Source organism: Topomyia yanbarensis, chromosome 3, assembly GCF_030247195.1.
Source record: "Topomyia yanbarensis strain Yona2022 chromosome 3, ASM3024719v1, whole genome shotgun sequence".
Taxonomy (NCBI): domain Eukaryota; kingdom Metazoa; phylum Arthropoda; class Insecta; order Diptera; family Culicidae; genus Topomyia; species Topomyia yanbarensis.
In genome coordinates, this window is record NC_080672.1 from 207,166,001 (window position 1) to 207,188,065 (window position 22,065).

General features: G+C 41.4%; 2 protein-coding genes across 15 annotated transcripts in view; both read left to right on the plus strand.

The window, feature by feature from the left end:
• Positions 1–22,065, plus strand: part of LOC131689268 (voltage-gated potassium channel subunit beta-2) — a 1,724,569-nt gene that overhangs the window by 1,502,648 nt on the left and 199,856 nt on the right. The window lies entirely within an intron of this gene.
• On the plus strand, positions 1,486–8,361 carry LOC131689267 (uncharacterized). The gene is made up of 2 exons (XM_058974232.1): positions 1,486–5,001; positions 5,058–8,361. Exon 2 carries the CDS (start codon positions 5,494–5,496, stop codon positions 8,359–8,361), a length of 2,868 nt encoding a protein of 955 aa, XP_058830215.1. The 5' UTR covers positions 1,486–5,001; positions 5,058–5,493.

Below are 22,065 nucleotides of genomic sequence, written 5' to 3' on the forward strand. Positions count from 1 at the left end.
TTCAGAGTGCGGCCACACAGAAATTTCTCATATAAACTATAGGAAAAATTAAAAATAGAATTTTTATTTTTGATGCTAAATGTGTTCAAGGTGCATGAAACGTCGAGATTTGATGCAAACTCGAAAAAAATTTGACGACGATTCACTTTTTTGGATTTTGGCACATTTTTGCCTTTCTCATATAGAAAGTTTATGCAATCACTCTGAAAAACGTCAACCTTATCTCGGCCCGGAGGGCCGAGTGTCATATCCCATTCGATTCAGTTCGTCGAGATCGGAAAAAGTCTGTATGTGTGTGTGTGTGTGTGTATGTGAGTGTATGTGTGTGTATGTGTGTGTATGTGTGTGTATGTGTGTGTGTGTATGTATGTGCGTATGTGTCAAATAATGTCACTCATTTTTCTCAGAGATGGCTGGACCGATTTGCCCAAACTTAGTCTCAAATGAAAGGTGCAACCTTTCCATTGGCTGCTCTTGAATTTTGGATCGATCGGAATTCTGGTTCCGGAATTACGGGTTTCAGAGTGCGGCCACACAGAAATTTCTCATATAAACTATAGGAAAAATTAAAAATAGAATTTTTATTTTTGATGCTAAATGTGTTCAAGGTGCATGAAACGTCGAGATTTGATGCAAACTCGAAAAAAATTTGACGACGATTCACTTTTTTGGATTTTGGCACATTTTTGCCTTTCTCATATAGAAAGGTTATGCAATCACTCTGAAAAACGTCAACCTAATCCCGGCCCGGAGGGCCGAGTGTCATATCCCATTCGACTCAGTTCGTCGAGATCGGAAAAAGTCTGTATGTGTGTGTGTATGTGTGTGTATGTATGTGCGTATATGTCAAATAATGTCACTCATTTTTCTCAGAGATGGCTGGACCGGTTTGCCCAAACTTAGTCTCAAATGAAAGGTGCAACCTTTCCATCGGCTGCTATTGAATTTTGGATCGATCGGAATTCTGGTTCCGGAATTACGGGTTTCAGAGTGCGGCCACACAGAAATTTTTCATATAAACTATAGGAAAAATTAAAAACAGAATTTTTATTTTTGATGCTAAATGTGTTCAAGGTGCATGAAACGTCGAGATTTGATGCAAACTCGAAAAAAATTTGACGACGATTCACTTTTTTGGATTTTGGCACATTTTTGCCTTTCTCATATAGAAAGGTTATGCAATCACTCTGAAAAACGTCAACCTAATCCCGGCCCGGAGGGCCGAGTGTCATATCCCATTCGACTCAGTTCGTCGAGATCGGAAAAAGTCTGTACGTGTGTAAGTGTGTATGTATGTGCGTATGTGTCAAATAATGTCACTCATTTTTCTCAGAGATGGCTGGACCGATTTGCCCAAACTTAGTCTCAAATGAAAGGTGCAACCTTCCCATCGGCTGCTATTGAATTTTGGATCGATCGGAATTCTGGTTCCGGAATTACGGGTTTCAGAGTGCGGCCACACAGAAATTTCTCATATAAACTATAGGAAAAATTAAAAATAGAATTTTTATTTTTTATGCTAAATGTGTTCAAGGTGCATGAAACGTCGAGATTTGATGCAAACTCGAAAAAAATTTGACGACGATTCACTTTTTTGGATTTTGGCACATTTTTGCCTTTCTCATATAGAAAGGTTATGCAATCACTCTGAAAAACGTCAACCTAATCCCGGCCCGGAGGGCCGAGTGTCATATCCCATTCGACTCAGTTCGTCGAGATCGGAAAAAGTCTGTATGTTTGTGTGTCTGTGTGTATGTGTGTATGTATGTGCGTATGTGTCAAATAATGTCACTCATTTTTCTCAGAGATTGCTGGACCGATTTGCCCAAACTTAGTCTCAAATGAAAGGTGCAACCTTCCCATCGGCTGCTATTGAATTTTGGATCGATCGGAATTCTGGTTCCGGAATTACGGGTTTCAGAGTGCGGCCACACAGAAATTTCTCTGCAGCGCCCATAGTTTTCGGCCAGCATCAACCCTGGAAAATTTCTCCAAGTGGTGCACCATGGAAGCTAATTTCCTGGGTTACATCACCAGCTACAGCCTTAAGCTAAGCTGATATTTTGATGCACTCGCGCTTTCCAAGCCATACGCTTACGGAAAAGAATAAACACTTTGTTTAATTAAACTCAGTTTGTTGCTGCCAGCAGCAGACGGCGATGCTATTATAGAAAGTAAAGGCTTCCGAGTATGAGTCATAGTGAACTACTGATTCATCCACCGGGGTCTTTACTCTCGCGAGCGTGGAAAGAATGTTTTGTTTAGGTCTGAGACTCTCTCAGAGAGAAGTATACACAGACAAAATGATAAAAGTCTTTTGCGTCAGATTGGAAGAGGTCAGTCAGTCGTTGAGGGGAGTCGTGAAAAGTTACTTAGGGTTCGCACGCGCAACAGGCGCGCTGGCGAAGAAGTAAGTCGGATAAGCAAGTCGAAGAGTTCAGTCGTTGTAGTCAGTCGTATTAAGGCAATTAGTGACCGCACGGATAGAAGGCGTGCGCGTGTCGGTCAGTCGATATAAGTTAGAGTTAGCACGCGAAAACCGGGGTGCGTCGTAGAATTAAGCGGAAAATTCGACCGTATGTGAACATGTAGGTATGTGCCTGAAGGTGTAACGCAAAACAAATAAAGATAGTGAAACTTAGTGTTTTTTCTGTGCGATATTTAAATGAAAGAAAACGAAATAGCTTACGTCCACCCTACTCCTGTCATATAAAACCAGTGGCCACCCGGCGGCTACGCTACATTCTGGTGACAGTACATTCTAGTGACAGCGGACTTGAAGCCGCAAAAGTGAAAGGCTAGGAAACGCCAAAAACGATTGGAGTAGACAGTGAGTGAAAGTTGTGGATTTGGACATATCTTAGAAAGTTTGCTTGTTGGTGGTAACCAGTTTTAATGCCTGAAATAAGTCTCGTCGCGAGGAAACCTTAACCATAAGTGTAGATCCGAGAAAAGCAGAAATTCGACGATTTCTGATCGTGTTAATATTGAATGTGATGAAAAAAAATGCGTAAACCGTCTGCGTAATATTGATGTTGAAAACTGAAGAAAAATCGCAAACCAGTCACGAAAAATGCGATAGCTTAAATGTGGAAAAAGGCAAACACTCAGCAGATCTAATCGATTCAGTGCAAGTTTCTTTGTTCGCAAAACTTTGACAGAGTGCGTCAACGGTCCCGCACAAATACATCGTTTTGCGCTTGATAAGAGTTTGGAAAGAGTTTCCAACAGATTTGGCATCACGTGAAGTTGTGCTGTGGAACTAGCGGCGCTCCATGTGCTGTAGAAATAGTGGTCTACATCATCTCGGCAAGAACGGGCAGAGCAACAATGCAGTTCAGGTAAGTGAACCGTTTCCACTTTATTAGCAAAATTTTACTCGGCATTTTAGTTATTCACTCCCTTAGAGTCCTTTGATGTGTTATGTTCATATTAATGACTCAAAAAGTTTAGTTCAGCCAAAAAATTTTTATTGCCTGAAGAAAAGTTACAAACTAATACTTTTCATGTTTCTCATCTTGATTGAGCGCTGACATTTGATGTTTCTCATCTTGTTGAGCACTGAGATCTGTCCTCTAATTCGAACCATCGAATTTTAAACAGCTATCACTTTTTAGCACAGCCGGCAAGTTTGTTAGTAACCTCATGGACTTTAATCAATAAGTTCTCTTAAGGAAAAACTTTGATTTTTGGAGATGAAGATGAAAAATATGGGATCTCTCGCAACATATTTCACTTTCAGCCCATGTGGTAACCATAGTATACGGGGTTTAAAGTAATTATTCAAGCAAATAATCATTAATTTTCAGATTGATGACAAATTAACACTAAATCGATGACAAATTTTTTATACTAACACTAAACAGACCGATAGAAATGGCGAGTCCAAGCTATCAGGTCAGTTTGTTTTATTAATATCAACCATCCTTAAGGATATAAGGATCACTGGTTAAAGATCCACTGAAAGCGCTACCAGGGTATCATGACCCGGAGCAGCACATTGTAGGTGACACGCAAAAGTGGCTGTCCAATTTAATTTATCTATTGCGTCGACGAAAACCGTCGCAAGCAATGCAGTTGTTTTCTAAACAAACGAAACCACGGTCAGACGTTGGATGCCGCGTATATGATGCACACAGCACCATAAGTACTGGTGTTTTCCTTTAACGAGTTAATTAATAAACAAAAACGTACGAGCTACGTCTTTGATCGAGACCTGGGAGTAGGTCAAGTTCATGCTATAGCAGCAGCGTTCTGTTTCACGAAAGTAACGTTTTTGTTACGTATGCCTTTGATGTCGCCCGAACATTGGGGGTCACAGAGCAAGCAATCAACAAACAACAAAAATAAACATTTCTTCCACCCACTATATATGAAATTGAGAAATCCAAGAGAAGAGATATACATGCAAAATGAATTTTAGAAATGCTACACCTATCAAGTAGATATGACAGATAGGGTAATCCAATTAAGAAATCGCGTGGTGAAGAAAACTGAAAAGTCTAAGAAAATCAAACCAATCGACAAGGAAAAAATAAGGTCTACGTCGTTATCAAACCAAAAAGGCGATAGAGTAATCAAGACTACTAGTCATTTAATCAAAAAACCAAAAGAATTAACGAGAAACCGACTTTCCGAACAAGAGAATAAACGCTCCATTTCATTAACAAACAAAAGTAACTGTCCAACTGTCACCTGCGACCAACGCAAATCAACGCACCGAACCCCAATTCACCCGCGTGACACAGATGTAGACACCTTTTTATAAAACGCCTTTGTTTAGATCCCCAATTCAACCCTCCCGAACTACTTCGCTGGGCAACTGAAAATGATAGGTACCAATACTTGTCACTGAGGTGAGTGAGAGGTCAGAAACGATTAAACGGACTTTGAAACGTGCACCGAATTCCATAGCCTAAACTTAAATCTATGCTAAAATTAAAACTACTGTGGATATTTGAACTTAATTCTACGTTAAAACTAATGAAGTGAACTTAATAGGTAAATTTGATTTATATAAATAATTAATAACACTTATAGATAATTTGTACAAACAGTGCTGAATAATCCCACGCTATCTTACAACGAATACCTAACCTTAATCTATAAGTTGGTGATAATTGGTAAGAAATACCAGAACCTGGATCATCACATTTATATTATAATTAATATTCTTATCAACTACAGGAACTGAACTAAGGAACTAAACTTATACCGAGCTAATTAGCGCGGTTTAATTTACAACTAAAGGGACTAAACGTGAGTTAATCGTCTCATTATACTTAGCAAATTTATACTTAAATTTACAGTTTATATTAATGCTAGCTTATAAAACTATTACCCGCAGGAATATTATAACCTCTCGCATATTGAAATCGCACACGACGGTTGTTTTATTTGAGGTTATACTACCGGAATCCATCCCTTACATTGGTTGACTATCGCCAACAAATTATAATATTCGTTTACGAATAACTGCCATCAAATCCAGTTATGTCCGGAAGAGGCCGATCAAATAAAGGTAGTAATGCCGGTGGTAGTCATCGCCGTGCAGAAGCAGGTAGCGAGCGAGCGATGAGTACATGTGGAACGGCTGACCAGCATACTTCTCACGTTGGCTGGTCGTGCAGAGTTTGCCGCGGAGAAGACAACGAGGAAATGGTGAGCTGCGACAAGTGTCTCAAATGGTTTCACTTCAGCTGTGTTGGAGTCACGCAGGAAATCGAAGATATGTCTTGGAGCCGTATAGGTTGTATAAACCCGAACCAGGTTTCAGGGACCAACTCGAATCCAGATGGAACTTCTCAAGTAGTGGGTGGTGCCCGTAAGAAGCAAACCACTGGGACGGATACCGACGCTCTAGCCACCAAACTTCAAGTTCTACTGAAACCCATGCTAACGAGCCTACCCGAATCTGGATCGCAGCGTCAATCGAAAGCGGATGACAAGAAAGGGAAGTCGACAAAAGAAACAACCTTGCCTGTTGTTCCTGTACTTTCGAACTCGGATCCCAACAACGCGCAGGAGCTTAAGGTCAGTAAAGTTAAATCGGTTGTATCCCATACGTCCAGTAGAACCTCACAAGTTCTCGCCAAACTGAAACTGCAAAAGTTAGAGGAGGAACGTGCTCTGAATGCAAACAAGCTGGAGGAGGAACGCTTGCTAAACGCGAAGAAAGCGAAGCAAGAAAGAACATACTTGGAGGAGAAATATAAATTTCTTGAAGAATTAGCCAGTGAGACGGGATCAAATATAAGTAGTGCAGGAAGTGCCGTAAGAGAGTGGGTAGATGGCCAACAAGTTTCTGATTTCGTCCCCTATGCTCACTCCAGTCGACACTCATATCAGGAAAGCCAGCAAAGAGCTGGTACGATTCCCCGTACGAACCACCGATCAGCATCGGAAATCTCGGCGTCGGTTCACCACGAAAACCCGCACCACGGATATTCCGCCCAACGCAAAGAAGATCGCGGTTCGCTGACTAATAAGCAAATAGCGGCGCGGCATGCTATTTCGAGGGATCTGCCCCAGTTTTCCGGCAACCCTGAGGAATGGCCTCTCTTCCTAGCAACATTCAACAGTACGACGGCTATGTGTGGTTTCACGAATGACGAGAATATTTTCCGATTGCAACGGAGCTTGAAAGGACGAGCTTATGAAGCGGTAAAGTGTCGGCTAGTGCATGCTTCTAACGTCCCCGGTGTGCTGAAAATCTTACAGATGATGTTCGGGCAACCGGAAGCCATAATTAACTCGCTCATCGAAAAAATCTGCACTCTGCCAGCCATAAGGGAAGACAAGTTTGAGACACTTGTGGACTTTGCTGTTAGCGTGGAGAATTATTGTGCAACGGTGGACGCTTGCGGCTTGGAAGAATATCTATACAACGTTACACTCCTGCATCAGCTTGTCAACAAACTGCCACCCACGATGAAGCTGAACTGGGCGCAACATCGGCAGTCTCTTCCGGCTGTCAACTTGGCGGCATTCAGTACTTGGATCTACACCATAGCCGAAGCGGCAAGTACTTTGATGTGCCCAAGCATCATGAGTACCAAGCCGACACAGAGCGAGTCCCGCAGTACTGCAAAGAAAGGGAATGCCTTCTTGAACGCACATTCTGAGAATAGTTCTCCCGAACCGCGTGCGATGAATCCCAGCGCAAATGGATCGAACGATGTGTGCTCGGTGTGCACAGCCGATTGTAAGACCATTGACAAGTGCAAGCGTTTCTTGGAGCTTTCTCGGGATTCTAGGTGGGCCATTGTACGAGAGTTCTCGCTCTGTCGACGATGCCTTCGTCGTCACGACGGTATATGTCAAGCAAAAGTCTGTGGAAAAAATGGATGCCACTACAAGCATCATGCATTGCTTCATAACGACCAGAGGCAGCATTCATTGGCTACAGAAGGGACGTCCAAATCAATATCGTCAGAAAACAGCAAGGAATTTCCAGAACCGAATTCAGCGGTGACGCATGGATGCCACACACATCAGACAAAATCCAGCGACACCCTTTTTCGCTACTTACCAGTACTGCTGCATGGGGAGCGTAGATCTGTGCGAACTCACGCGTTCCTTGACGATGGATCAGCCCTTACACTGCTAGATGAAAAGCTGGCTGACGAACTTGAGCTGAAAGGAGAGGTTAAGCCGCTGTGTCTGCACTGGACCGGTGGAACACAGCGCCATGAAACGAATTCGCGCATCGTTGGATTAGAAATAGCTGGTATTCACGGTGGAGCTAAGAGTTATACTATCAAAAATGCCCGCACAGTGAAGGAATTAATGCTTCCATTCCAGACGATGGACATGAAGGAACTCTCGCAGATCAACCCCCATATGAAAGGACTACCGATTTCATCATACCAGGGTGTCCGACCACGAATTCTGATTGGACTTAAAGATTTGCACCTTAGCATGATTCTTAACTGTCGCGAAGGCCAACCGAGTCAACCGATCGCAGTAAAGACACGTCTGGGATGGACAGTGTGCGGAGGTGGGAGTTCCGATCTGGCATCAAGTCCAGTACACTCCATCTACCACATTAGTAATTGTGATTTGGATAAGACAGACGAAGACCTTCATAAGGCGATGAAGGATTATTTCTCGCTTGATAGTCTAGGTGTCACAAAACCACATAGGGCACTCCTTTCCGTCGAGGATAAACAAGCCCTATCTCTTCAACAATCTCTGACCAGATTCACGGGGCAACGTCACGAAACGGGCCTACTATGGCGTTCATGCAATTTGCGACTGCCGGACAGCCAGGCGATGGCTCTGCATCGGTTCCAATGCCTGGAGAAACGTATGCTCAAGGACAAAGCACTCGCTAAAACTCTGACTCAAAAAAATAGCTGATCACTTGAGCAAAGGCTATATTCGGAAGTTGACGGAGAATGAGCTGCAGCAGTCGTACCAGCGTACGTGGTATCTTCCAGTGTTCCCAGTCACGAACCCGAACAAACCCGGGAAGGTGAGAATGGTGTGGGACGCAGCAGCCAAGGTACACGGAGTCTCTCTAAATTCGACACTGCTCAAGGGACCCGACCTACTGTCCTCGCTATACACTGTGTTAATCCGCTTTCGTGAGAGCTCCATTGCCTTGACAGGTGACATCAGGGAGATGTTTCACCAGGTGATGATTCGGGAACCGGACCGGCAGTGCCAACGCTTTTACTGGAGGGATGAGAATGGACAGCTTGTGGTCTACGTGATGAGAGTTATGACCTTTGGCGCTTGTTGCTCACCGAGCTGTGCCCAATATGTGATGAACCTGAATGCAGATCGCTTTGCACAGACATATCCAGCAGCCACAGAAGTCATAAAAAACAGCATTACGTAGACGACATGTTAGTGAGCGTCGACACTGAAGAAAAGGCGATCAAGCTTGCACAGGACGTAGCATTCGTGCATTCTTAAGGCGGATTTGAAATCTGCAATTGGACCAGCAATTCTCAAGGCGTCTTGAAGGCCCTGCAGATGATCAACACCACCGACAAGAACTTGGATCTTTCGCCAGAAATTGCCACGGAAAAGGTGTTCGGCATGTGGTGGCGTACTGAGGAGAATGTTTTCACCTTCAAAGTCGGTTGGGATCGCTACGACCGTGACCTATTAGAAGGTCATCGCCGGCCAACGAAGCGAGAAGTACTGAGAGTTCTGATGACGATATTCGACCCTCTTGGACTTATCGCTCCATTTCTGGCCTATTTGAAGATTCTGTTGCAAGAAATCTGGCGTTCCGGCATACAGTGGGATGATAAGATTGATGACAACATTCTCACAAAATGGCGAACCTGGTTGAGAGTACTGCCTGAAGTCGAACAAGTCCAGATTCCACGATGCTTCCGCTCAAACTTCACTAATGGTTACGAAGATGTTCAGCTACACACATTCGTGGACGCTAGTGAGAACGCCATGGCCGCTGCCTGCTACACACGCTTCGTCCAGAATGGAGTCGTCCGATGCTCTCTCGTCGCCGCCAAAACTAGAGTCGCGCCATTGAGATACCATACGATCCCGAGATTGGAGTGTGAATCTGCAGTAATCGGCGTAAGGCTCGCCCGGTCTGTCGTCGATTCATTGTCCTTTCCGGTAGACAAACTCTTTTATCACACGGATTCCAGGGACGTAATCTGTTGGTTGGGCTCCGATCATCGCCGATATTCATCCTTCATCGCATCTCGGGTGAGCGAGATTTTGGAAGCCACAGAGGTGCACCAATGGCGTTGGGTCCCGACGAAACTTAATGTTGCAGATGATGCTACAAAATGGGAGAAGTCTCCAGATATGACTCCTAGTTCGAGATGGTACAACGGCCCCGACTTTCTCCAGAAACATGGCCGCATCAATTGGGGAGAGAAAGCAAAACCGACACCGAACTTCGTCCGAGCCTGCTAGCTCACTTCACAAAGCCAGATAATGCAATAAATGTCTCTAGTTGGAAGCGAATGGTTAACGTTGCTGTTGCTGTTCATCGCTTCCCTGCGAACTGCCATTTGAAGAGCCGAAAGATGCCCATCATGAGTGGACCTGCTACTTCGGAGGAACTGCTGGTCGCCGAACGCTACGTGATGCGCCAAGCTCAACGAGAAGCCTACCCAGATGAAGTAGCCATCCTCCTTAAATCCGAGCCGTTTGTTCCAAAATCCAGCTCCCTGTACAAGTTGTCACCCTGGATAGATGACCATGGGCTATTAAGAATGCGGGGATGGATCAGTGCCTGCTCATTAGCTACTGAAGACGCCAAGAACCCAATCATTCTACCCCGTGACCATCACACTACTAAACTCATAATTATACACTACCATAGAAAATATCACCATCAAAACCACGAGACCGTTCTGAACGAACTGCGTCAAAAATTTTGTATTCCCCGACTACGCAATGCCTATGCAAATGTGCGCAAAGATTGCCAGCGTTGCAAAAATGACCGTTCGATCCCGCAGCCACCAATGATGGCGGACCTCCCATCAGAAAGACTCGACGCCTTTGCTCGCCCGTTCACGCATGCAGGTATTGACTACTTCGGACCATTGGAGGTAGTTGTAGGTCGTCGAGTGGAGAAACGTTGGGGAATGTTGGTCACGTGCCTGACCACCCGGGCGATTCACATCGAGGTAGTACACACCCTCAACACCGACTCGTGCGTCATGGGCCTCCGCAATTTTGCAGCACGTCGAGGAACTCCAAGAACACTCTACAGCGACCGTGGTACCTGTTTCATCGGAGCTAATCAGGAGTTGCAAGAAGCAGCAGCGGAGATCAACCAAGAGCAAGTGATTAAGGAGTTCAGCAGTACAGAGACCAGCTGGAAGTTTAACCCTCCTTTATCGCCACACATGGGAGGCAGTTGGGAGCGCTTGATCGGAGTAGTGAAACGGAACCTGATGTCAATTCGTTCCCCGAGGAAACCCAACGATGAAGTACTCCGAAACATGCTAACCGAGATCGAAAACACCGTTAACTCGCGCCCCCTGACCCATGTTCCGGTGGATGACGAATCCGCACCTGCTCTCACTCCAAATCACTTCCTTTTAGGATCGTCAGACGGCACAAAACCACTCTGTACTCTCGACGATAGTGGTGTTGTGCTGCGGCGGAGCTGGCGAACATCACAGGTATTGGCGAACCAATTTTGGAAACGCTGGTTGAGCGATTACCTGCCAGAGATAACTCGTAGAACAAAGTGGTACGCGAACACAAAACCAATCGAGATTGGTGACGTGGTGATTATCGTCGACCCCCAGCTACCCCGGAACTGTTGGCCCAAGGGGAAAATAATCGGTACAAACACCAGCAAAAAGGATGGCCAAATCAGAGCAGCAACAGTAAAAACCGCAACTGGTATCTACGAGCGCCCGGTGGCCAAGTTGGCTGTGTTGGATGTTCGGCGCGAAATGTTGTAAGCCAATCAACGGATCGACATACTGGGGAGGAGTGTCACATGCGACCAACGCAAATGAACGCACCGAACCCCAATTCACCCGCGTGACACAGATGTAGACACCTTTTTATAAAACGCCTTTGTTTAGATCCCCAATTCAACCCTCCCGAACTACTTCGCTGGGCAACTGAAAATGATAGGTATCAATACTTGTCACTGAGGTGAGTGAGAGGTCAGAAACGATTAAACGGACTTTGAAACGTGCACCGAATTCCATAGCCTAAACTTAAATCTATGCTAAAATTAAAACTACTGTGGATATTTGAACTTAATTCTACGTTAAAACTAATGAAGTGAACTTAATAGGTAAATTTGATTTATATAAATAATTAATAACACTTATAGATAATTTGTACAAACAGTGCTGAATAATCCCACGCTATCTTACAACGAATACCTAACCTTAATCTATAAGTTGGTGATAATTGGTAAGAAATACCAGAACCTGGATCATCACATTTATATTATAATTAATATTCTTATCAACTACAGGAACTGAACTAAGGAACTAAACTTATACCGAGCTAATTAGCGCGGTTTAATTTACAACTAAAGGGACTAAACGTGAGTTAATCGTCTCATTATACTTAGCAAATTTATACTTAAATTTACAGTTTATATTAATGCTAGCTTATAAAACTATTACCCGCAGGAATATTATAACCTCTCGCATATTGAAATCGCACACGACGGTTGTTTTATTTGAGGTTATACTACCGGAATCCATCCCTTACATTGGTTGACTATCGCCAACACCAACGTTTCATTCAATATGAAAACCGTCTCACCCGGTTGCCATAAAAAGAAACAAAAAAATTAAAAACAAACCCATGAACCCATGAATTCTTCGCTCCGCTATGCAGCACAGCTGTTTGAATAAACAACGGCGGAACTAACTACATAGCGCAAAACAGTTGGAAGAACGAATTAAATGTCAGGTTCGAGCAAATGCAAGCGTCGAAAATTGAAGGTCAGGTTTCAATAACTTGACCGCGAAAATAATAACTTAAAACCATGTAGGCCATTGGAATACGGTGTTTACCTGTGGGTAAAAACACTGTTATATGCTGACTATATTATGTCACCCGTTGCTTTGCGCAAGGTGACTTATTACTTTATGAATCACGTGCAGTTATAATGTAGTTTATTTAGCCAGCCTTGACCATAGTCAAGCTTACTTTAGAACATCAGGGTGGCTTAATTATGATTAGCATAATATTTGTTATAAGGTTTTGTTCGAAATAATGAATAAATTAATAATATTGAAAAATTTATTAAAAATCGCATGGCAGCAGAGTGTGCTGTGGAACGAAAATATTTCAATAAATATAAAAATATAATAATAAAAGGATTTAATCCAGTTAATATTCCAATTATACTTAATAGCTGGCAACCATACTAAATATTTATTCTATTTTGAAAAGATGGATTACGAGTTTCCGAAGACGGAAGCAATTCAATGCATTCCAGAATTTGATGGATCTACCGATGAGCTAGATGCATTCATCTATCATATAGAACACTTTGAAAAGCAAATACCCCAGGGAGTGTCACGAGATGAGTTGATCTACGTGGTACTCTTAAAATTAAGAAAGAATGCAGCAGCCCAAATATTGAAAATTAAAGCCGATACTTGGCCAGAATTAAAACAAAATTTAATAAAGAAATTTAGTAAACGAGAACGGATAGAAGAGGTAATTTCAAAAATTGAGACCCTTCGACAAAGTCCGAAAGAATCGCTTAAAGAGTATAAAATACGGGCTGAGATAATAAAAGATCAAATTACAGAAATATACAAAATACACTGGAAACAAATATTTTAAGATTCATTGCAGGAAAATTCAATAAGGTGTTCACTCTATATGCACCACAGAAAGAGCGAATGCACGTACCAGTAGAAGAGAGAGAAACTGTTCTTAAAGAGTTTCATGACTCTCCGCTGGCCGGACATGTCGGAAGTAAAAGAATGTTAAAACGTATAAGCCCACTATTCGAGTGGAAAAACATGCGTAGAGACGTAGAAAACTACGTCAAACAATGTGACTCGTGCCAAAAGAATAAAATTGGTAGGTCCAACAAGATTCCGATGAAAATTACAACTACTTCCATTGCACCTTTCGAAAAATTGTACATGGATATTGTAGTATTACCCGAATCAGATTGGGGAAATAAATACGGTCTAGTCATGCAAGACGACCTAACTAGATTTTTAACAGTAGCACCGATGGAGAACCAGGAAAGTTCGACGGTTGCCCAAACTTTTGTTGAAAACTACATCTGTAAATTTGGAACTCCCTTGGAGTTAGTTACAGACAATGGAACAAATTTTGTAAGTTCCTTAATGAAAAATGTATGTAAGATTTTAAAAATAAAGAAAATCACCACAAGTACCTACCACCCACAAGCTAATTTGGTGGAAAGGTCCAATAGAGAATTAAAAATCTATCTAAGGCAGTACGTTGGAAAGGATCCGAGAACTTGGGATCAACACTTGCCTTTCTTTACGTTTGAATATAATACAACGTTAAATTCATCGACTGGTTACACACCATTCGAATTACTGTATGGTCAAGGCGCAAACATCCCGAACTCAGTATACAAATGGGACAGTGATGGCGTATATTATGAAGATTATGTGAATGAGATGCGGTCTACATTCAAGCGCATGCATACTCAAGCACGCGAAAATTTGATTTTATCGAAACAAAAAAGAAAAGAAATATACGATAAGAACACAAACGAATGGCAACCCATGTGGGGCGAATTGGTGTTAGTTAAAGCCAACCCCATAGGTGTAGGACAGAAATTGCAAAATCTATGGAGAGGACCATACGAAGTGGTCGAACTGCCAAGTGAGCAAACAGCCGTAATTAAAAACGGAAATAGACTTGAGAAAGTACATGTCAACCGATTAAAAAGGTATATGGACTGAGTTCTAATTAAAAAAAAATGTACATAGTTGTAAATACATATGTACATATTCACCTTATTAAACTATTCTACATATAAACACAAGTAGCTATTAAATCAATATGTATATACTAGTCAGTATTGTGTATACTGAAATAGGAACAAAGAATAAATATGTGTACGAACAACACAACGAAGAACAAATAAATAACGGAATGCAAAATGAAGGGCAAAGTATAATACGAGGACATAATGTTTAATTTAAAAAAAAGGGTTTATGTCAAAAAAAAAATCAAAAGTTTAAAATAAAATAAGCAGTGTCTGTCGATAAAAAGCAATTTAAAATGGTAGAAAATATAAAGCCAGAAAGTGGGAAATTTTTTTTTATTAACGAGTCAAGTAGACTGTCGTATAAAATATGGGATATAATAGAAACATGAAAAAAATGCAATCGAAGGAAAGGTTGCGAATAAAAGTAATATAAATTTTGCAAGGTTGTTTGCAAGTGTAACACAGGAAAAAGTGCAATCAAAAGCAAGGTTGCAAAACATTGACAATGAATACAAGAGATGGTCAGAGTCCAAGAAACCTGAACCAAACTAAGATAAAAATAAAAGAAGGCCTGAGTCAGTGAACCAGAGCCAAAATAAGAGTAGAGCCAAAAGCCAGAGTCAAAGGACCAGAGCTAGAGCCAAAATCATAGGGTGTCTCACGTATTTTCTAAATCGGATCGTGTAAGCTATACTACGATTTGAAACTCCAGAGTTGACAATACCGAAGAATCGAGATTAGAAGCACAAGAATGAATGGACAAGGGGAGGTAGGACTCCTGAGAATGACAAGGGTGAATGAACACAAGGAAACCTACGCCGGTATGCATGATAAATGAGTGAAGTATGAACGAGTGTTAGAATTTCAGATAGGACGAAAAGGTTGACAAACGAGACCGAATTAAGTAAGGGCGAAAAGGGTGAAGAATAGGAATACGAGACAAAGACGAAGGGAATAATCATTAGGAGATTTTAGCGGTGAAAACAAGGGAAAAAGTTTCATAATTAAAGAAAAGTGTTAATGGACACTATAACATATAGGTGATGAAAGCATCACGAAAAACGTGAAAGTGGGAATAGAAGACATTATTAAACAATTTATAAAGAGACGTGTAGCGAACACGCTCAGAAGATTACATTTTACCAAAGAGGCGCGATATGAATCCGTCCAAGTACTGGTTAAAATATAAACATAAAAAAATGCAGTTAAACAAATGGCGAGAAAACGCCCAGATGGGAAATATTTTATGAAAAGGAGAAACAGAAGTCTTGACAAAAACAAAAAAGTTATCAACAAGTTGCAGTAGAGACAGACACTGCAGAAGAATTTCATTTTAAAACTCACAAGAGTCGCAAATCTGCCAAAATGCGTTATTTTTTCTATCTTTCTAAATATTATTAGGAGAATTTTGAGTTGGTTTCACAAGTTGCGCATCAGTCCACCTTGGCTATTGTAATTTTCAGGTACTCCCTAAGATGGATGTAGTTGATTATGGTAAGTAAGTTTTCAGAGTACTTTTCCTTCATAGCCGCATGGTTACAAATACCATGTATCTTTTCGGGAATTTAAGTCTTTATTTACAGGTACCCTCCTGGGTCAACCTCAATTGGATAGGGGGAGATGTCGAAGCAACAAATACACAATAGCCACAATAGACAGGAAGGAAGATAACGAAGTATTCCCGCAAAAATACTTACCTCGCTTCGACAAATGTTGTCGACACAAAACATTTTTGAAAAAAAAAAAATTTAAAGAAAAAAAATGCATTATGAAAAAAAAATTATTATGAAAAAAAATACACAATTACAAAAAAAGACACAACTCGAGGAACACACAAAAAATATATTATCCATCTCGAGCCTAAAACAATATCACAAAAAAGAAATTTACTAAAAATGAGCAAAGTAGCAAAAGATCTCGAAAAAAAAAAACAAAAAAAAAACACATCTGGGGAAAAAGAAGGAATTGGGGGAAACATACTAACCACTAACACTCTTTTTCTTTTGCAAAGAATCACCGACAAAAATAAATTAGAAGATTAGGAAGATTGCCAATCGAGTCGGTTTTTCATTTTAAAATAAACTATAAACAAAAGTAATTTCACATATGACAAATTTTAAAGATTAAAGCAAATGGTTGAAAACAAACACAAATTGAAATAATTAAATAGATATAGTAAATTACAGGGTGAGAATGAAGATAACACAAAAAAAATTTAGTTTTATATTTTTAATACAATAATAATCTATAGCAGCCAAATTATCAAAACCGTACAACAAATAAGCAAATAACGTATATTGACCAAAATTATAATAACTACTAAACATAGGAGATTTTGTATAAAGTGGAAGCAGAAGTCCAGAGAAGTGTGTGCCCTGTGGAGAAGGTAGTCACGAGCACTACCCACCGCGTTCGACAAGGATGGATTAAGGTAGCTTTGTTAGACTACCCAACGCGTTCGATAAGGATGGAACCAGTCGAAGGTGGTGACGGGAACGATTGAGGGGCGCCACAGAAGACAACAAGAACAAGAAACGGAAAGCCGCTACCCTACTGGAAGTAAGAAGAAGACATAGGGAGTGAAGTCGGTACAGCCAATACCCGGCTCACTCCAAAACACGAGCAAAAAGGCTACAGCCGGGACATCACAACCCGACTACGGTCATATAATTAACTACAAAGTACTTCGGTAGGAACATTACACTCTGACTGATGATACAAGAACAATAAGCATGCCGCACAGTCGACACACTACAATTCGACTGATGCTTGGCCAACACATATATATTGCCCCAGTCGGAACTACCATAACGTCCGACTGCGGTGAATTACCGAACGAAGACACGACTGGAGAAAATCAAAAGCCCAGTCAGCCGCTCCAATAATGAGGCACTATACGCAGTCGGAATTACCAAAACCGACTTTGCACCGAAAGACAGCCACCGTCATGTTAGACACTGGTGGTTGGACATCCCGAAGCAAGGCGAATGGAAGGCACAGTCAGAAACACCAAACTCTGACTGGTGCGAATATAAACGAAATATGAAGACAGTATACCACTAGGCGGGTGCAGGACCAGAGGAGGTGCCCCGAGATCAAAGTCCCGAAAACCATTATCGACCCGAGAGGAAGCAGCCAGGCAGCACACTGGTGAAAACACCGGTATAAGCATTGGACGAGCCGCGAGAAGGACAGCAGGGGTGCACAGACCACCGTAAAGTTAGGATGTTAAGAAAATGTCAAATAATGATAGAAAATTATAAATATTTGGTTTTGACAAAAGTGATAACAAATATTATTTATGTAATGGCAATCTTAGGAGTTAGGACACAAAAGACTTCTTGACACAAATTTTTCTAATGACCCGCGCAAACGTCTTGATGATGCGTCTCTCCGAGGCAACATCAAGCTCAGTAAGTAAGGGGGCATGCAGCGCCCATAGTTTTCGGCCAGCATCAACCCTGGAAAATTTCTCCAAGTGGTGCACCATGGAAGCTAATTTCCTGGGTTACATCACCAGATACAGCCTTAAGCTAAGCTGATATTTTGATGCACTCGCGCTTTCCAAGCCATACGCTTACGGAAAAGAATAAACACTTTGTTTAATTAAACTCAGTTTGTTGCTGCCAGCAGCAGACGACGACGCTATTATAGAAAGTAAAGGCTTCCGAGTATGAGTCATAGTGAACTACTGATTCATCCACCGGGGTCTTTACTCTCGCGAGCGTGGAAAGAATGTTTTGTTTAGGTCTGAGACTCTCTCAGAGAGAAGTATACACAGACAAAATGATAAAAGTCTTTTGCGTCAGATTGGAAGAGGTCAGTCAGTCGTTGAGGGGAGTCGTGAAAAGTTACTTAGGGTTCGCACGCGCAACAGGCGCGCTGGCGAAGAAGTAAGTCGGATAAGCAAGTCGAAGAGTTCAGTCGTTGTAGTCAGTCGTATTAAGGCAATTAGTGACCGCACGGATAGAAGGCGTGCGCGTGTCGGTCAGTCGATATAAGTTAGAGTTAGCACGCGAAAACCGGGGTGCGTCGTAGAATTAAGCGGAAAATTCGACCGTATGTGAACATGTAGGTATGTGCCTGAAGGTGTAACGCAAAACAAATAAAGATAGTGAAACTTAGTGTTTTTTCTGTGCGATATTTAAATGAAAGAAAACGAAATAGCTTACTTCCACCCTGCCCATAAAACCAGTGGCCACCCGGCGGCTACGCTACATCTCATATAAACTATAGGAAAAATTAAAAATAGAATTTTTATTTTTGATGCTAAATGTGTTCAAGGTGCATGAATGTCGAGATTTGATGCAAACTCGAAAAAAATTTGACGACGATTCACTTTTTTGGATTTTGGCACATTTTTGCCTTTCTCATATAGAAAGGTTATGCAATCACTCTGAAAAACGTCAACCTAATCCCGGCCCGGAGGGCCGAGTGTCATATCCCATTCGATTCAGTTCGTCGAGATCGGAAAAAGTCTGTATGTGTGTGTATGTATGTGTGTGTATGTGTGTGTATGTGTGTGTATGTGTGTGTGTATGTATGTGCGTATATGTCAAATAATGTCATTCATTTTTCTCAGAGATGGCTGGACCGATTTGCCCAAACTTAGTCTCAAATGAAAGGTGCAACCTTCCCATCGGCTGCTATTGAATTTTGGATCGATCGGAATTCTGGTTCCGGAATTACGGGTTTCAGAGTGCGGCCACACAGAAATTTCTCATATAAACTATAGGAAAAATTAAAAATAGAATTTTTATTTTTGATGCTAAATGTGTTCAAGGTGCATGAATGTCGAGATTTGATGCAAACTCGAAAAAAATTTGACGACGATTCACTTTTTTGGATTTTGGCACATTTTTGCCTTTCTCATATAGAAAGGTTATGCAATCACTCTGAAAAACGTCAACCTAATCCCGGCCCGGAGGGCCGAGTGTCATATCCCATTCGACTCAGTTCGTCGAGATCGGAAAAAGTCTGTATGTGTGTGTATGTGTGTGTGTGTATGTGTGTGTATGTGTGTGTGTATGTATGTGCGTATATGTCAAATAATGTCACTCATTTTTCTCAGAGAAGGCTGGACCGGTTTGCCCAAACTTAGTCTCAAATGAAAGGTGCAACCTTTCCATCGGCTGCTATTGAATTTTGGATCGATCGGAATTCTGGTTCCGGAATTACGGGTTTCAGAGTGCGGCCACACAGAAATTTTTCATATAAACTATAGGAAAAATTAAAAATAGAATTTTTATTTTTGATGCTAAATGTGTTCAAGGTGCATGAAACGTCGAGATTTGATGCAAACTCGAAAAAAATTTGACGACGATTCACTTTTTTGGATTTTGGCACATTTTTGCCTTTCTCATATAGAAAGGTTATGCAATCACTCTGAAAAACGTCAACCTAATCCCGGCCCGGAGGGCCGAGTGTCATATCCCATTGGATTCAGTTCGTCGAGATCGGAAAAAGTCTGTATGTGTGTGTATGTATGTATGTGTGTATGTGTGTGTATGTGTGTGTATGTGTGTGTATGTGTGTGTGTATGTATGTGCGTATATGTCAAATAATGTCATTCATTTTTCTCAGAGATGGCTGGACCGATTTGCCCAAACTTAGTCTCAAATGAAAGGTGCAACCTTCCCATCGGCTGCTATTGAATTTTGGATCGATCGGAATTCTGGTTCCGGAATTACGGGTTTCAGAGTGCGGCCACACAGAAATTTTTCATATAAACTATAGGAAAAATTAAAAATAGAATTTTTATTTTTGATGCTAAATGTGTTCAAGGTGCATGAAACGTCGAGATTTGATGCAAACTCGAAAAAAATTTGACGACGATTCACTTTTTTGGATTTTGGCACATTTTTGCCTTTCTCATATAGAAAGGTTATGCAATCACTCTGAAAAACGTCAACCTAATCCCGGCCCGGAGGGCCGAGTGTCATATCCCATTGGATTCAGTTCGTCGAGATCGGAAAAAGTCTGTATGTGTGTGTATGTATGTATGTGTGTGTGTATGTGTGTGTATGTGTGTGTGTATGTATGTGCGTATGTGTCAAATAATGTCACTCATTTTTCTCAGAGATGGCTGGACCGATTTGCCCAAACTTAGTCTCAAATGAAAGGTGCAACCTTCTCATCGGCTGCTATTGAATTTTGGATCGATCGGAATTCTGGTTCCGGAATTACGGGTTTCAGAGTGCGGCCACACAGAAATTTCTCATATAAACTATAGGAAAAATTAAAAATAGAATTTTTATTTTTGATGCTAAATGTGTTCAAGGGGCATGAAACGTCGAGATTTGATGCAAACTCGAAAAAAATTTGACGACGATTCACTTTTTTGGATTTTGGCACATTTTTGCCTTTCTCATATAGAAAGGTTATGCAATCACTCTGAAAAACGTCAACCTAATCCCGGCCCGGAGGGCCGAGTGTCATATCCCATTCGACTCAGTCCGTCGAGATCGGAAAAAGTTTGTATGCGTGTGTGTCTGTGTGTGCATGTGTGTGTGTGCATGTATGTGCGTATGTGTCAAATAATGTCACTCATTTTTCTCAGAGATGGCTGGACCGATTTGCCCAAACTTAGTCTCAAATGAAAGGTGCAACCTTCCCATCGGCTGCTATTGAATTTTGGATCGATCGGAATTCTGGTTCCGGAATTACGGGTTTCAGAGTGCGGCCACACAGAAATTTCTCATATAAATTATAGGAAAAATTAAAAATAGAATTTTTATTTTTGTGGCTAAATGTGTTCAAGGTGCATGAAACGTCGAGATTTGATGCAAACTCGAAAAAAACTTGACGACGATTCACTTTTTTGGATTTTGGCACATTTTTGCCTTTCTCATATAGAAAGGTTATGCAATCACTTTGAAAAACGTCAACCTAATCCCGGCCCGGAGGGCCGAGTGTCATATCCCATTCGATTCAGTTCGTCGAGATCGGAAAAAGTCTGTATATGTGTATGTGTGTGTATGTGTGTGTGTATGTGTGTATGTGTGTGTATCTATGTGCGTATGTGTCAAATAATGTCACTCATTTTTCTCAGAGATGGCTGGACCGATTTGCCCAAACTTAGTCTCAAATGAAAGGTGCAACCTTCTCATCGGCTGCTATTGAATTTTGGATCGATCGGAATTCTGGTTCCGGAATTACGGGTTTCAGAGTGCGGCCACACAGAAATTTCTCATATAAACTATAGGAAAAATTAAAAATAGAATTTTTATTTTTGATGCTAAATGTGTTCAAGGTGCATGAAACGTCGAGATTTGATGCAAACTCGAAAAAAATTTGACGACGATTCACTTTTTTGGATTTTGGCACATTTTTGCCTTTCTCATATAGAAAGGTTATGCAATCACTCTGAAAAACGTCAACCTAATCCCGGCCCGGAGGGCCGAGTGTCATATCCCATTCGACTCAGTTCGTCGAGATCGGGAAAACTATTTGGACATTTGCGATCAACTAAACCTATCCATTAAAATAGCATTTGAAGAGTATAACTCAAAACCCGAACTTCAAATAAAATCTTGCCCAAAAAATTTCTTTAATCATGTTAAAAATAATTTAAAATCGGAAAACTTCCCTTCAAAAATGAAACTTAAAGAAAATGTCGGTGTCAACGCGGAACAAATCTGCAATCTTTTCGCAAC